This window comes from Coturnix japonica, chromosome 3, assembly GCF_001577835.2.
Source record: "Coturnix japonica isolate 7356 chromosome 3, Coturnix japonica 2.1, whole genome shotgun sequence".
NCBI lineage: Eukaryota > Metazoa > Chordata > Aves > Galliformes > Phasianidae > Coturnix > Coturnix japonica.
In genome coordinates, this window is record NC_029518.1 from 24750773 (window position 1) to 24766217 (window position 15445).

The 15445-nt window shown below is 48.7% G+C and overlaps 1 protein-coding gene across 4 annotated transcripts in view; it reads left to right on the forward strand.

The window, feature by feature from the left end:
- LOC107311139 overlaps window positions 1–15445 on the forward strand; it is a 101345-nt gene that overhangs the window by 41432 nt on the left and 44468 nt on the right. For 2 of the 4 annotated variants that reach the window (XM_015857419.2, XM_032443620.1), the window contains exon 1: window positions 11037–11474. The exons of the other annotated variants lie outside the window; for them this stretch is intronic. In XM_015857419.2, the coding sequence (XP_015712905.1) occupies window positions 11406–11474 (69 nt within the window). In that variant the 5' untranslated portion in view covers window positions 11037–11405. Of the gene's footprint in view, window positions 1–11036; window positions 11475–15445 lie in introns of those variants that run through there. 4 annotated transcript variants of the gene reach the window in all.

The following is a 15445-nucleotide window of genomic DNA, read 5'->3' on the forward strand; positions in this document are numbered from 1 at the left end:
CACGTGTAATTAAAACGCCTGCCAACATAGTGACCTTCATCAGGATGTTCCAACTCCCAAGCAGGTGGGTCAGGTGCTGCCCTATTGCAAATAACGAGGCTCAGAGATGAAGAAAGGTGGCCAAAGATTTGGGAAATGACTTCTCGCTCTGTAATCCAGATTTATTGTTTTTACTCCTTCCTTGTTTTACAGAACATCATACTTGTTTGTTTTCTCCTCTCAAGCTTCCTAGTGTTTGGAAGGAGGAGGGGACGCTCTGCAGGCTTGTTGGTCACCGTGGAAGTGATGGTTTAGTTACTGTGTGAGTTTTACGCAGACCAGGCTGTGTCCAGGAGTTTGGAAAGCACTGATTCAGCTGACTTTATTCCTCTCTGGTGGTTTATGCTGTCAAGTGACAGCACTGGGACTCTGAAGTCCCTTTTCAGTAAGGGAAATGAAGCAGTTTTAGTAGGAAAACAAAAGCTGGGACTGATTCTGTACTGTGCAATAGTTCTAATGTGTCTTTCCTGGAAAAATCCCTTTCTGCCATAGGTGGCCTGAAGACTCTGGTAGATGGAAACTGTTGTGATTCCAGTAACCCAGCAGGATTCGGTGGGTGGAGGAAGGGGAAGGAACTCGGCGAGCCCTGACTCTGGGAAAATCTTGGCAGGCACTCGCGTATGCAGTCTTGCAAGCGGCCTCGATGTCTCAACTTTTACAAGAAGGGGTTGCACCACAGCAAAGGAAGTCTGTAACAGGATGTACCTACACCTCCGTGTGCTGTGTTGGTGGGAATGCAGCTGAGGCCGTGCTCAGTGCCACCACCATACTGTCATGAGAGAACCCAGAGATGCCCTCTCCCCACCACCGGGACAGGGACCCGGCTTTCCTGTGGAGCTGCAGGCTCCAAAACGGGCGGGCAGCGGCGGCCGTTGGAGCCGTTGCTCGTGTCCCGGAGGCCGTTGGTACGCGCTGCTGCTGCCCCCTGCCGGGCGCCGCCTCACGGCCGAGCGAGAAACCTCGTCCGCGGGAGGGGAGGGCGGCGGCCGGAGGCGCCGGGAGGGATTTTGTGACGGGAGGAGATACGGCTGTGTTCAGGGCTGAGCAAGGCCGCCCACAACGGCCGGCAGCGGAGGTTCCGTGGCTCCCTGAGCCGTCCTCGGTGCCGTGTCAGGACATGGGCTTGCCAAAACCCGGCTGCGAAGTACATTTATACGTGCCAGCATGTGTCCGTGTATGACTGAGTCCTTGCAGCAGTTCCTGCTGCTCTACCGTGGAGTAGGTCATTTCCTTCTGACTCAGCTGCATCAGTCATGGAGTGCTTTGCTCTGGCTTTAGGCTCAGGCCCTCGGCTGTCAGGACGTTCTCTGCTGAGGTGCTCGCTCACAGGAGAGCTCTAGGCTCCTTGCTGCTCACAGGAGGGCTCTATGCTCCTCATTGCTCCTGGGATCTGCTAGGCTGTGCACAGCGTGTATGTAAAACTGTGCTGGAGAAGTCAAATGTCAGAAGTGGAAGCACTCTCCAAGCAAACACCTGCAAGCATGGAGGAGTGCATGCTCCAGTTGTGAAAGTGAGGGTGAACATTCCTCCCACATTTCCAGTTGTTCAGGATAAAATGGTAGTGTCTGGAAAGGTAGAAATTCAAGGTTAATGTAGAAGAGAGGAATGTGGACACCTCTCTGATTCTCTCTTGCCAAGAAATCCTTCCTACATAGGCAAAATTTGGTGGTGCCTTTGAGTATACGGTCTAAGTGCACAAGATTCCACTGAAGTATATGTAGATTGTATATAAGCATAAATATACATACTGTGTGTGCATTTGACAGGGATTGGGGGGGCTACATTGTGATTATCTATAAAATTATAAGCTGATTCCTATGAATTTATTCACTCATAGTGTTGGCCTGTGCCAGTTTACGCTCTTCAAAACAATTCCCAGACAAGGCTCAGGAGTTAGCGTGGGCCAGGGGCCGTTCCCAATAACCACATTGGACACAAATGCCTTGCTCAAAGGATAAAAGAGTTTAATGTTATGGGTGCAAGCCATCTTGTGCCAGGGACCTCATTGCCAGAGAACAGTCCTGGGCATGTTTAAATTAGCGGTATAGACGTAGTCTAAGAGCCCAAGGGATTAGGCAGAGTTTGAAGGGTTGCGTGCCTGGACTTAGATGCTTGATTTCTCCCGAGATCAAGATTATGGGATGTTGTAGGTGTTGTTTTTTCCCCCAGCTTTGTTTAGTGGACATAGGCATTAATTCTTTTAAGTCATCTACCACCTTAGCTGAAAATCCAGTCCTTCTGGAGATAGTGGTCTTTTACTGTGTTTTTCTTGTTGGTTGTTTTTATTTCTTTCCTAAATAGCAGACACTCTGTGGAAGGTGAAGTAGGTTGTAATTAAAAAGTGATATTATCGCTGCTATCGTGACAGTGGTATATAGCAACAGTAAACTCTGTTTAATGAACTCTTTTATATATGTATATTTAGGAACAAAGGTGCCCAACACACGAGGAAAAAATAAAAACATGAAACAGCAGTTTTTCAAAGGGTGGCTAATCTTCATCAGATATTGTAAGAAACAGCTTCCTCTGCCTTCAGGTACACTCTGCGTATTATAATGCTAATTTTGCTACGTGAAATCAGAGGGACTAACTAGATTTTGAGAAGGAACAGCGCTGCAAGTGTATCCAGTTATACTAATATGTACTGATCCTTGGGGTATAACCTCTCTTGGGAATTGTGCTGTTGAATTTTCACTATATGAACAGACTTGAGGTTTTAGTGTTCCTGCATTGAATGACACAGAAAAGCTTAGGACTGATAGCAGAAAACCTGTGTTAATATGGAGAAGTGTAACTTCTTTGCTAAGGATTCTTGTTACAGTATTAACTTCAGAAGGCCTTTGGAGGAAGGTGAAGGGCTGAGAAGTGACTGAGGTTAACATCTGATCCTTTGGACTGAATCTGTCTATTCTTTTGTGTGTGTGATCTGCTACATACCTGTGTGGGTCTTCCAGAGGCTGAATACTATGTACCTGCTATCTGTGCTTCTTTGTGGTGTGCAAATAGGCTGGTTTGGAGGATCCAGTGCAATGCATCTGGGCACATCACCCACCAAAAAAAAAAAAAAGAAAGAAAAGCTTTTCAAAAGCAAGCTTCATAAAGTTACTCATTAATTCCCTCTGGAATGCTGGCCATGGTGTAGAAGCTACAGTGGATGGAATTTGTTTCTGCATTGCCTCATCTGAATGCAGTCAGGATGTGTATGTGATAATTATTTTTCTCCTAGAGGGCCAGGAATGTGGTGGCAGAGTGTGCAAAGTATGTGGCTCTAGTGCCTCTCTCACGCAGCTGAACAATGAGAGCTCATGCTAGAGTGGGATCTGGTGACTCTTGTGCTATCCTTGAGCTTAAGCACTGAGGAGGGAGTGTGTGGAGCCTGGGACCGTTTCCCTGGCTGGCTGTGTGGGAGACACCCAGACCTTTGGCTAATGAAGCAGAACTTCCTGCTAGATGCTTGTGTATGTGCACATCAACACAAAGCAGCTCTTACTGCTATGTGGTAATCCCAGTTCCTGCTCTTAGCCCACGTGAGCATAGAGGAAGACCTGGGAAAACCCCAAAAGCAACTAAGGCCCTGGCTCAGGTGGCTCTCGTTTCCTAAAGGGGCTCTATTTCAAGCGTGAGCTGGTTTAGCGGCAAATACGTGGTCTCGTGTGCCCTCTGCGGGCGGTAGGTGTGTAATACAGGGAGTAGAAGTACTTTGGGCTTTTAGTAGGTTTTTCCTAGCTGGTTTTTCCGTGGATGAGGTTTGTGAGACGGCTGCAGCCATAGTGCTGAAAGCTGAAAGTTTGTAGCTTTGGAACTTAGGGAGGAACCTGCAGTAAAATTTCCACAATTACATCCCCACTTTGATCCCTTTTCTGGCCTTAGTCTTTGCCCTCCTTTTCCTGCCGATTTTAGCTCTAGCGTGCCTGCATGCAGAACTTGCTGTTTTTGATCCCAGACTCATTTCCTCCCTCCTAAGGCCATGTTCATCCTTGTTTATACAGCCATGCTGCCTAGAGAACTGTTCTAACTGGGATTGCTGATGGACAGTGTGCCAAAAGCCATCCTTAGTTGTACAGACTGATAAAGGTTTCAGCATTTGGCCTTGGCTTCTAGGGAAGCCTGGGGAATACGCAGTGTGCAGTCATAGAGTTCAAAAAGCAAAGGGTAGATGACATGCTTGTGATTTATTCTCATTGCAAAAAGTTTCTAAAAGTCCATAGTGCTCTCCTGCCTTCCTGAGTTCAGTGATCAAAGCTTTGGAGGCAGAGACTCTGAAGACAGGTTGTCTTCTTCTGTTTCTCAAAGTTCCATTTTCCTGGATGCTTGGACCCCTTCTGTTGGCTTCTGGATGGTTTGTGTCCACATGCCCCAAGTCATGAAGCACTTTTCATTTCTACAGTTATTTTAAGGGTGATGTTTTACCCCTGTGCCTTCCTCTGAAGATTCTGCTGTCTTGTCACAGCTGTAGAGGCCTCAAGCAGTACTTGTATGCCTCACCCCGGCCTTCCCTGCTGTGCTGAGAGCATCCCACAGCACAGCTTTACATAATGAATTCAGTGGACACAGAGCTGTCTTCATCACCTCCCATAGAGCCTGGCAGCAGATGGATATAGGGTGCATGCAGGCTGCAAAGCAGCCCTGACAGTTCATTGAAGCCTTGCTGGTGTCTGGCTGGTGTTTTCTGACCATCTGACAGCAATCCGAGAGGCCAGGCTTGCCACAAGGCACTGTGGCCAGCAGTCCCACAAGCTAGTCCATATGGGTGCAGCTGGACTGTTGCTCTCCTCATCAAAGCACCCTGCTCATACTCGTATGAACTGCAAGGCAGCAGATTAGACTTGTTCCTCCTGGAAATACTTACTGGAATTCCTTTCTCTACTGATACTAAACTTTTTCTTTAAACTTTTTTTGGGTGTACTAAAGCTGTGCAAAAATGCAGATTTGGATGGCGCGCCCAGCTAGAGGAACTGGGAAACCTCTTTGATGTTGAAAGATGTGTCTTGTTTATACACTTGGGATGAGCCCAGAGGCTGTCTGGGCAGTCAGGAAGTTCCAGAAAGGAATTTCCCCCCACATCAAACTAGCAGCCATAATATTTTCTCCCTTCCTTTGCAAGGCTGTGTGTGCTCGTTTCCTAGTGCTTTTGCTTAAGAGATTTCCTGCTTCTGCAGGAACATAAGCCCCTTCTCTCTGATGCTGCCCTTCTAAGTACTGTAGCTTGATATTTCTTGCTTTTGACCTAAAGACCTCAAGGCTGAGGCAGCTGATGAGTTGGTTGGCCCTCTCTGTGGGGGTGAGGTGTATCCCTACAGAATATTTCATTTGTCTTTAGACTGACTGTTCCTCGCTAGCTGCGTGGCAGGGCTAAGTACCACTATACGATCCCAGCTGGGGACTTATTATTAAGGTGCTTGAAAAGAAAGAGACATCAGTGAGTTGCAGTGGGTGTATTTGGAGAAAAGAAGGTCAGAGATCCTTTAGTCAGATGATGATTCTTCTCCTCCAGGGGTTAGAAGAAGCTTTCTAAAGCAGAAGTCATCACTTCTTTTTGCTTGCACTTCTGAGAGGCCGGGCTGCCCTGCTATCATGATGCTTTGAGCTGGCCAAGATGAACTGCTGCCTCTGTGAGTGCTGCCCATGCTTTCCACTGTCGCACAAGTATTATGAGGTCCCTTCCACGCCCATTCACAGAAAATCAAATGTTTGTAGTATCAGACAGAGATGCACAGTGTAAACTGCGATTGCAGTTCTGACTCCAGTTGGCACTGATGATGTGCAGGATGACAGCAGGCACCAAGGGAGTTCCAACAGGGATGGGGCTGCCCAGCAGCACTGTTAAGAAGATAGTCTCTTTTCCTTACTGCAGTCATGTGACCTGTGCGGGCATGGTCACTGTTACTATACCTAATAGTGGAGATCAGTGATTTTTGAACACCTTTCTCTTCAATTTCTCTTCTGCTTTTTTTTTTTTTTTTTTTTTTTTTTTTCCCCCCCACCTTTTGTACTAGACAAAAATGGCTTCTACAAAAGCATGCATCCTAAATTCTTGCATGCATCAGACATGTGAAAGGGACCGAGGGACCAGATACCTACTAGCATCACCAGTCCTTCCTAACACTCCCTGAATGTCCAGAGTTTTTGCATGACAACAGCCAACTCAGTCTGGGATAGATTTGCTATTTGGTTTGTAGCTGTTAGATAGCAGTGGCCAGTTTCCACTCTTGGGTGCCTGTAAGCCTTAGCAAAGGGAGTTCCATGTGACCGCCTGTGGGATCTTTCTCAATTGCTTGTCCCATGCTCATAGTTTGAAGACCACAGTGACTGAGCTTGGAGAGCACTTGTCCCTGCAGCAGAGTAGATGGTGTTTATGATTTGTGAGGTGGAGACTTGACTTCCATAAAACTCTCTGAGGCAAAAATATTGCTTAAAGGCAAAGTCAGAGACAGTCCCTTCTGGAGGAGCCTACAGGCCAAGCAGTTCACATGCTAAGAGGAGAAATGCCATGGAGCCATGGCTCAGGGACAGAGCTCAGTGCCTGAAAGCTGTAGCTGCCCCTTTTTCATTGGTAGTACTATTGTGGGAACAATTCTCATGATTTTTGTGAGCTCTCCTGCTTTCTGCTGACACACACACTGGACTGTGACTGAGGCAGCTGGTGGATGGCCCTGCTCTGTGCAACCATTCAAGATGCGCCTGGCTTTGGTCCCGTATCTCTTTCCAATCAAGCCTTAGGCTCTGCTTTCATTCTGATTCTGCCTTGCTCTTCTCTCTTAGCATTACCCTTAGCAAACAGATGCCCTTTCCATGCCCAGAGCTGGCTGTGGCTCTAGTCTTTGTCTCGAACATCACCCAGCTAGGGCTTAAATTGAAAGGAATGAATGGATGATCATGTTTTTTTTCGTTTCGTTTTTCCAGCTCATCCTTCTCCCTTGGTGTGATAAGGGGAGATCCCCAATAGATGGCGCTTGAGCCTTTTCCCAGGCAGGTTTTTGCTGTTCTCGTGGAGATGTTCAGTCTGGCTCTGCACTGACGGAGCACGGTCGTGTCGCAGCACGGGGAAGTGTGCGGGAAAGGGAGGCTGAAAAGTGATTTGAGGGCCAAGCAAATCCTCAGGTGATTTCCAAGGATAAAGCCAGCATCCCTTAAGAGAAGGCTTGGTTAGGCCTAATGAAACCTTCTGCGCTTAACACGTTTCTGTTCTTGCATCTCACAGAGCTAATGGTAGGCAGTCAGGAGATAAGCTGCAGAAGGGTATTAGGGTGTCCCCCAGGCACAATGGGAAACACAGCTCAGCTTGGAGGGAATCTATGCATTAAACTAATCCCTGCTGTGTTGTCTTCACCCCTCCTGGCTTGCGTCTGGTCCATATTGTCTGGTCATGATTCCCACAGGGGGAAAGATGTGGCACAACAAGAGCAAGGCAGTTCTCCAGCAGTATCTTCTCCTGACAGCAGCAGGCAGTAATATGTACATATCAGGGGAGTGAACCAGGATCTAGGCTCAGCACACAGCTTCTTACCCTCTCCTTCACCACGGTGTGAAGCATTCTTGCAGAGGATGCTTACCATTTGCCTCCCCTTGGCTCCTGGCCTGGCCATCAGGAACTTGAATAGATCTTTGAGCAATGCTGGAGCTGGCATGTGGGCTTGTCATAAATGTTATGCAATGGCTTAGTCATGTTTTTATCAAGTGGCCAGAGGAAACTTGGCCTCTCTGATTGGGTTTGAGATTTGGTTTGAAAAATCCAAGAGTGAGAAACCCACAGGAACTAGAACCCCAGCAAACTGATCACATGAAATGCCTGAGAAACAAAACCACTGAATTTTGCATAGCTCCAGTGGCGTGATCTAGTGACAGACTAGGTTACAGTCTAAGCACACAGCTGGTGTCCAGGAGATACAGCTTCTGTTCCTGGATGTTCCACAGCTTTCCTATGACCTTCAGAAAGTCAAGTAATCTTCCATGGTCTTAGTTTTCTCCATTAGGAAAGGTTCTACTACTTACACCTGGAAAATATGTTGTTATCCTTCGATATAAGTTACTTGGTAATATTCTACAACCCATGTATTCAGGGAGGAACACAACCTCCAGACCTCTCACAAAACTTTCTTTCCAATGTGTGATGCAACAGCATGACCTGTCTTCAGCTGCACATGTCAAACCTTGTCTTTGGGGAAAGGGCAAATCAAGGGGGAAGAGGCAGTAGGTTGTAGTTCTTCTCTTTGCAAGGGCTTTTACAATGGACCACTACTAAATTGCCAGCCACTTGCTGCAGCAGCACGTTGCTGTGCCTTATTCAGAGGAGGTGCTGGGTGCTGCTGGTCAATGAGGAGCTTGTGATCTGTCAGTCAGATGCTCCTGGCATTGTGGTTGTGGACGAAAGACAGCCAGGGTACCTTACCGGTGTGAGGTTAGCTGAGGAGGAAGTTGAGAGTGCAAGCTTTTCTTGAGCATGCTGGAACTCATAAATGTTTATGGAACAAACAAAAAACCATTGGGAGGAGTGTGTATAATTCAGCCCTAAAATGCTGGGGTGTGCCTGAAGTTGGTGCTTCTGGCTATTTTGTTTATATAAAATAGAAAGCAAGAAAGAAATAGTTGCTCTACAGATATCTGCTGAAGCATAGCTGGGCAAAGTTTGCAGAAGCAGATTTAACACAAGGAATTACATTATTAGGTTCTTTCACATCACAAGTGCTGCGGCACAGCCTCGCTGACATCTGGTTTTGCTGCTTGTCCATAGCAGCTCTGGCCTGGGAACGAGTTATGCATCCTGCTACCAAACTCACCAGCCTGTGCTCAGTGCTGTGTTCTGTACCTTAGTGGCATGGTGTGGGGTCAGGGAGAGACTGTGAGCTGTTTGTGGGTGAGATGGGAAGTTCTGCTGTTCTGCTTTAGGCAGCTTCTCCTCTGCCCTGAGACACACAGCTGGGCCTCACAGAGTGCCTGTCTCAGAGCTTGAATGCAGAGAGCTCAAATATGGGAAGCTCTCATATCCAGTAGCTTAAGCTGACTGGACCCCCAGTAGGGTCATATCTTGCAGACCATTACAAGAAGAGCCAGCGGCTACAGGGACTGAATGAGAAACAAACAATGCTCCAGGGAATTTGGCATTATATGAGGGGGGGAAAAGAAATAAAAGAGACAGGAAAAAGAATCTTCTTAAGTGATACTCATCTGGGCAAGAAAATGGTAAGGGATTCTCAGTTGCTTTCAGATGCACCTTGATTATCCAGTCAGGAGTAGTTCTTAACAATAAATGTGTTATTGCATATTGATACAGAAGGCTTCTGCTTTCAACTGGCATTTTATTGTCTCCTGTCAGAAGCAGGATGCTAGGCTGTGGTGTGTTAATGCACTGCTACCTGGTTGCCTGTATGCAGGCAGTAAGGAAACCAGAAGTACATAGAACTGTGTATGGTGAACAATGTATGGTGACCTAAGGTTTCAAGGTTGGATGGGCTTTTCAGTTTGGTGTGAAATGGGGGTGAAATAGGTGAAAATAAACCCTTGGTATGAATGCAGAATTCACAAAGCAGATACGATGTAACACATGAGTTACTACTATTGCAGACTTCTTCAAAGGCAGCTCTATCCTAAAAGGCAGAAAGGCTCTGGCTCAGGCTTTGTGCTTGTTGCAGACTTTAAAGAAAAATACTTTTCCTGGAGCTGAGCTGAGTTCCTTTCCCTTAAAACAGACAATTTTTCCCCTCCTTCCCTTTTTCCCCCCGCAGTCAACAGTTTACAAATGCTTTCTTCTTATCTCGTTACAGCCGTGCTGTCTGAGAACAGGGAACTGATATGCAAACCAACCTGTGCTGCTCCAGAATTTGCACACAAACTGAAAGAGAATTCAAGGCTCCAGATTATTTCTTCCAGGAAAAATACGTGGATAAAAGGCTGTGGTGGGCCCAAAGGCCTGGCAGTGGGTGCTCTGGCACGGTGCTGGCAGTGCCTAAGAGCCTGTTAGTATTATTGATGGCCTGTTGGCCAGCACTTCTGGAAGTATTTTGGTGGCTTCCTGTGAATTCAGAGGGGTTGGGAGCATGTTGGTCAGTCCCTGATAGCTCTTCTGAGTGTTTTGTCAGGGAGGTGCTGGAGAACTAACCATGGAAATGGAGCACCTCGCTGTGCCTGAAAAAGCAGTTGTTGCAGTCAGATAGGGCAGGTGGTGCAATAAGAACCTATGTGTGTTCCTGGCCCTGAGCTTGCACTTGCTGTTAGAAGAGGGTCTGGTGAGTTTCCCTGCTACTTCTCGCATTTTAGAAGCTGTCCGGGTGGCTCAAGGGACTTGAAATGACATACACAACTATTCCCTGTGCATCAGTGCTTTGAATCAGGGGACAGGACAAGCAGTGCATGGCATCTATCGTGTTATCTTCCTGCTGTGAGCAGGCCATGGGTGAGCATGTAGGACTGCTTCACAGGGTCACAGCATGGCTGAGGCTGGCAGGAAGCTCTGTGTCCGTCTGCTTCAGCTCTGACGGTGACACCTAGAGCTGCTCAGGTACATGTCCAGGCAGTTTCTGGAGATCTCCAGGGAGACTCCACAGCATCTGGTCATGCCGTGCCAGAGCTCTGTCACCTGCACAGCAAAGAACTGATCTCTGATGTTCAGAGCAAACCTCCCGTGTTCCAGTTTGTGTTTGTAGCCTCTTGTGCTGGCACTGGACACCACTGATAAGAGCCCGGCTTTGGTTTCAGTGCATCCCCTTCAGGTGTTCATACACACTGATGAGATTATCCCGAGCTTCCCGTTTCTAGGCTAAACACTCCTCCAGCCCAGCGGCCTGGAGTGCCCTGCATCTGTCAGCCGCTACGGGGCACAGCCCGCGGCCTCGCAGCCCGTCACCCCGCTGGAGAGCGGCCACGGCGCTGCCCCTCGGCCGGGAGGGGGCTGGACGCGGGTCCCTTTAAGCAGAGGCCCTGCCCCGGCCCGCTCCGACCGGCCAATGGGCGCCGCGGCTGCCGCCGCTGCCTGGGCGCTCCCCGCTGCGGGCTGAGCGCGGGGCGGCCGCGGCCGTGCGGGGCCCGGGGCGGTTGGGGGGGGGGCGCCATGCCCGGCTGGGGCCTCGGCCGGCGGGGGGCTTCGCCGGCCCTCAGTGAGCGCCCGACAGCGCCGTGCCTCCCTCCTTCCTAGAGAGTAGCGGAGAGAAAGGCAGGGGAAGCGCGCTATTTATTTCTGTGGGGCCTCGCTCCGCCCCGCAGCCCCCGGCGAGGGGCAGGACCCGGGGCACGGCTGGCCTCAGCTTCGCCCCGCGCCGTGCTGGGCGCTGGATGCCAGCCCCGCCGTGCTGCCGCGAGCCCGGCGGCGGCGGCTGGGCGTTTGGAGGTGTGCGCGTGTGCTTAACCCCTTCTTGGCTCCGCGGACTTGTACCATGCTGAAGGTCCTCACCAAAAAGCTCAGGAACCAGACTCTGAACGAAATCCAGCCTTTCCAGCTAAAGGTAAGGAAGAATGAGCGGTGTCGTCTCGGATGCTTTTGGGCCATCTAGGTAACAAGGACCAGGAACGACGAGGGCCAGTAACTTGTGCTGTTTATTATACTGGGCCGATTAGGAGCCGGCCTGGGCTGTCTCCCTGCTCCTGAAGTCGCGTTCTTTGCACACGGTAGGTTACACAGGAGGCACGTGAAGGTTGATGTGTTGTTCAGTCTAGAAGTACTTGTAACGGCGTCGCCGTTCAGCTGCGTGTGCAATCGCCGCTCTCTCTGGGTACCTTTGTATGCCCTTAATCTCCAGCCTTCCAGCCTAGAACCCTGCCACACTAGGTGCTGTGCAAACACGGTTTGCCTGAAATGCCTTTCAGCTCGATATTTGCATTTCTCTCCCTCCTGCTCCAGAAGGCTGCAATCTGAGCTGCAGTTTGCAGCCTGGCTCCCTGCGTTGACCCATGGTTTTTCAAACTGTGCTCGTGTTTTTCTTTAGCGTTCAAAAGAAAAGCTGGGATCAGATTCAGGACAGGGAAAGCTAAATCCTTCCTGCTAAACGCAAGGAGGAATCTCACAACTGTGTGCTTTGGGATGAAAATGGAGTCACAATCAGAATTAACAGGTTCTGAGGTGGTAAAAGTATTGTGAATGGAGGGGTACCCACTCAAGTCAGCAGTTATTCTGGACCTGCATCCATGCGGCTTGCAGTGTAGCCTCTGGCCCCAAATAAAGAAGGGATGTGGGAAAAGCAGCAGCCCTCAGTGCCTGGGATGGGGGCTGGGGAATCTGCACACCAGGCTCCAGTGGAGCCTTTTGTATGTGTTACACAGAGGCGAGTTGCAGTGTGGCTGCACTGCTGCACAGTCACTCTGGACAGGCTGATGACAACTTTGTTAGAAAGGGAACTCATGTTGCCTCAAAGTTTTCTGTCTCTGTACTGCTTCCTGTCCGTCTTGTGGGAGGCAGGATTAGATTTTGGGTTTGGAAACAAAATAGCAGCATTAGTTTGTGTGTGTAGAATACCTCTGTGCAGAGCTAATGGGAGATATCTTTTGAACATGGTGTTTCTGGACCTAGGGGCTGTGATCACCTCCTTTAGCTTCATTGTTTGTCTCTTACAGTCTGAAGTTGTGAAGCTGTAAGTCCCTTATGACAGACCTGTTGGGGCACACAGCATTCAGGATGCTGGAGTGCATGCAGGGAAGCCTCAGGATGGGGTACCTGCAGCCATTTTGCTCGTACTAATGCCAAGGTTGTGTGCTGCCAACAGGTGGTCTGCATTTTTGCAGGCTCAGTGGAGAAAGCAGACTCAAGCTTGTGCTGTTCCTTGCAAGCACAGACCCTCAGAGGTAGCACCGCAGGCTGCTTTGGGGACTGGTACAATGACTGGTATACATGTGTACGGGCAGAAAGCCAGACTTGCAAACTGTGGGTTTATATATGTTTTGTAGGTCTTTGGGGACCACGTGCAGCAGCCTGCTTTTACTTGAGCCTTGTAGCAGCGCATGAACCACTTAATTAGAGCATGCACACTCTGTCTCAGTGCAGAGCCGGATCTCTGCAGGTGAAGAGATGGTTTCCTGTGGCTGTGCTGCGCGTGGGCCCTGCAGTAAGGCCAGCTGACCAACACCATCTCCATCTCCTGCCTCAGTCTGTGGGGCTGTCACACACTGACTGGGCTTGTGTGTCCTCAGCTGCCTTGCATGAGTCTGTATATGTGACCTGTGTAGGGTGTGCATTTTTTGGCTTGTGTGGTACGTGTCTTGTTTAAAAGATCCAGCTCTGCTGTCACTGAAACCTGGTGGAAAGTTAGTGAAGTGTGAGCATCAGGTCAGGCCTATAGTAGCGTGAATGTAGAATGAGCAACCAATGTGAGTAGGATTAAGTACTGATCTCCATCCACCACCCAAACCAAGAGCTTTCTGAGCTTTAAAGGCATTATGGTTAGCAGCTGTTCTCCTTCACTACCCACTTGCTTTTGCACTTCGTGACCTTTGTTGGAAGTTCCCAAATTCAAGAGAAAACAAACCGCTGCTGTTTCAGGCTTGCAGCAGTACTGCAATCAGGCAAAGTCCTGGGAGACTGTCCTTGGGTGAATTGTCAACTCATTTTTGTAAACTTGGGAGAGCTGCCTGACCTCCAGTTGGCATCCCAGCTCTGGGAACTTTTTCAGGGTGAAATTTCTGCCCACTGTGAAGATCTCATTTTGGCAGCATGTCCTGAATTGGCAAAGTGTGGCCGTCATGAGTCTTTCTAGATTTCTCTCCCTGGAGAAGCTGAGTGGCCTCATGTCTTGAATCCAGTATTCGACATGCATCAGCTGCTATATTAATGGACTTGCCTTCTTTCTTTGCAGTGTTGCTCTTTAGGTAGTTGACCACTAAAGCTGCTTGGAAGGCTTTGACTTAAAGAGGTGTGCTGGTGTTACTGAGAAACTTCTTGTCCCTTTGTTGTCCATTCACCAGAAGTCAACATGATATGAAAGGAAGGACTGGCTGACTGATGTTTCACCTGCCATTGGGGCAGTGCATTCAGCCAGCAATTCCTAGTCAGAGTGACTGCGGCTGTGAAGCTTGATGCTTAGGATTCATATTTGGTCCTGATGCCTCTGCTGCCTCCTTGCTAGGCATCCACTCCTTTGCAGTGGAGGCAGCTCAGTGGCAGCTTCTGAGCTGTTGTGGCTCACAGTCCAGTCCTTTGGCTTGGAGTCCTTCAGCTGCTGCAGTCGAGCCCAAGAAAGGATGTAAATAGGAGTCTTATTCCTCAGACCTCTTGCTTTGGTCGTCTGGTGTTCTTGACTACAGATTAGGCCAGATTTAGAAACCTACGCTTTTTGGCTAGAAACATAGAGCCAGCAACAGCTCTGAATGTATGGGTTAGGGATCATCTCTGGTAACAGATGGCAACTGGGGCTGTTCCAGAGCAGTCTGTGGGACAGCAGGGAGGAGTGAGAGAAAGGAGTTGTGCCACATCATGGTGAAATGTTCCAAACAGGGTGATGAGAGAAGCCCATAACTCAAGATCAGAATTTTTAGCTGGTTTTCTAGTATCTCAATCTAATAGAGTTTCTATTTTATTTTTGTTTCACAGCTTTGGACTGATATCCCTGAGAGCCCATCCTGAAATACAAGTCAAATTGTTTAAGGTGGTTTTTGAGATGGGTATCCTGGGTTTGCATGTGGGTTATGAGAGTCCTGAGCCCTTGAGACGTGCTCTCTGCCCAGCTCATAGGGCTTGCTACAAACAAAATGCTCATCCCCACAGTCTGGGGCAGGATTTTCTGGCACAAATGAGTTTGTTCCGAATTCCTCTTCAACTCTTGTGCCCCTGTGTATTTGTGTAGAGGGTAAAGTGTAGGTGTCAGTTTTGTAAGCTTTGCTTGCAGGCAAGCTCCTTGGGGCAGGGAGCATCTGCTTGGTACAAGTCTGTGCATTGCCAGTCAAACTAAATCCTTAATTAGTGGCCCTAGGTGTTATCAGAATGAAGCAGTTGGGTTGTGGTGTATAAAATTAACTGGCTGGAACATGCAGCTGAACAGAGCTTGGCACTTGAAGGGTGGCAATTCCACTCCAGCTTCTCTGTCAATTCAAATGGCTTTGGAGATGATGCAGATGATGCTTTAATCTCAAAAAGCTGTTGAATTACCTGCAAATTGGGCATGCTTCTTTTTGAAGGGGTAGAGTTACTTAAGACATGTTTGTCATTTCCTTAATCAATGAAATGAAGTCACATGCAAGTCTGTCCTAGTCACAGAGAACTGCATTCTGTTCCGTGTAATTCTAGCCCCATGCCTGCTTAAAAGGGAACTGTAGACTGGGCACTAACAAAGCTACCACCTCAGCTTTCTTCACAAATCCTTGCAGCTTGTGCATGTGCCTGTGCAGTGACGGGGACCTGCATCTGCATCTGGAGTCAGCTGTGAGGCTTGTGGCTGGCCAGCCCTGAAGAGTAACTGGGCATCATCCTGGCCCTGTCTGCATTAGAGGG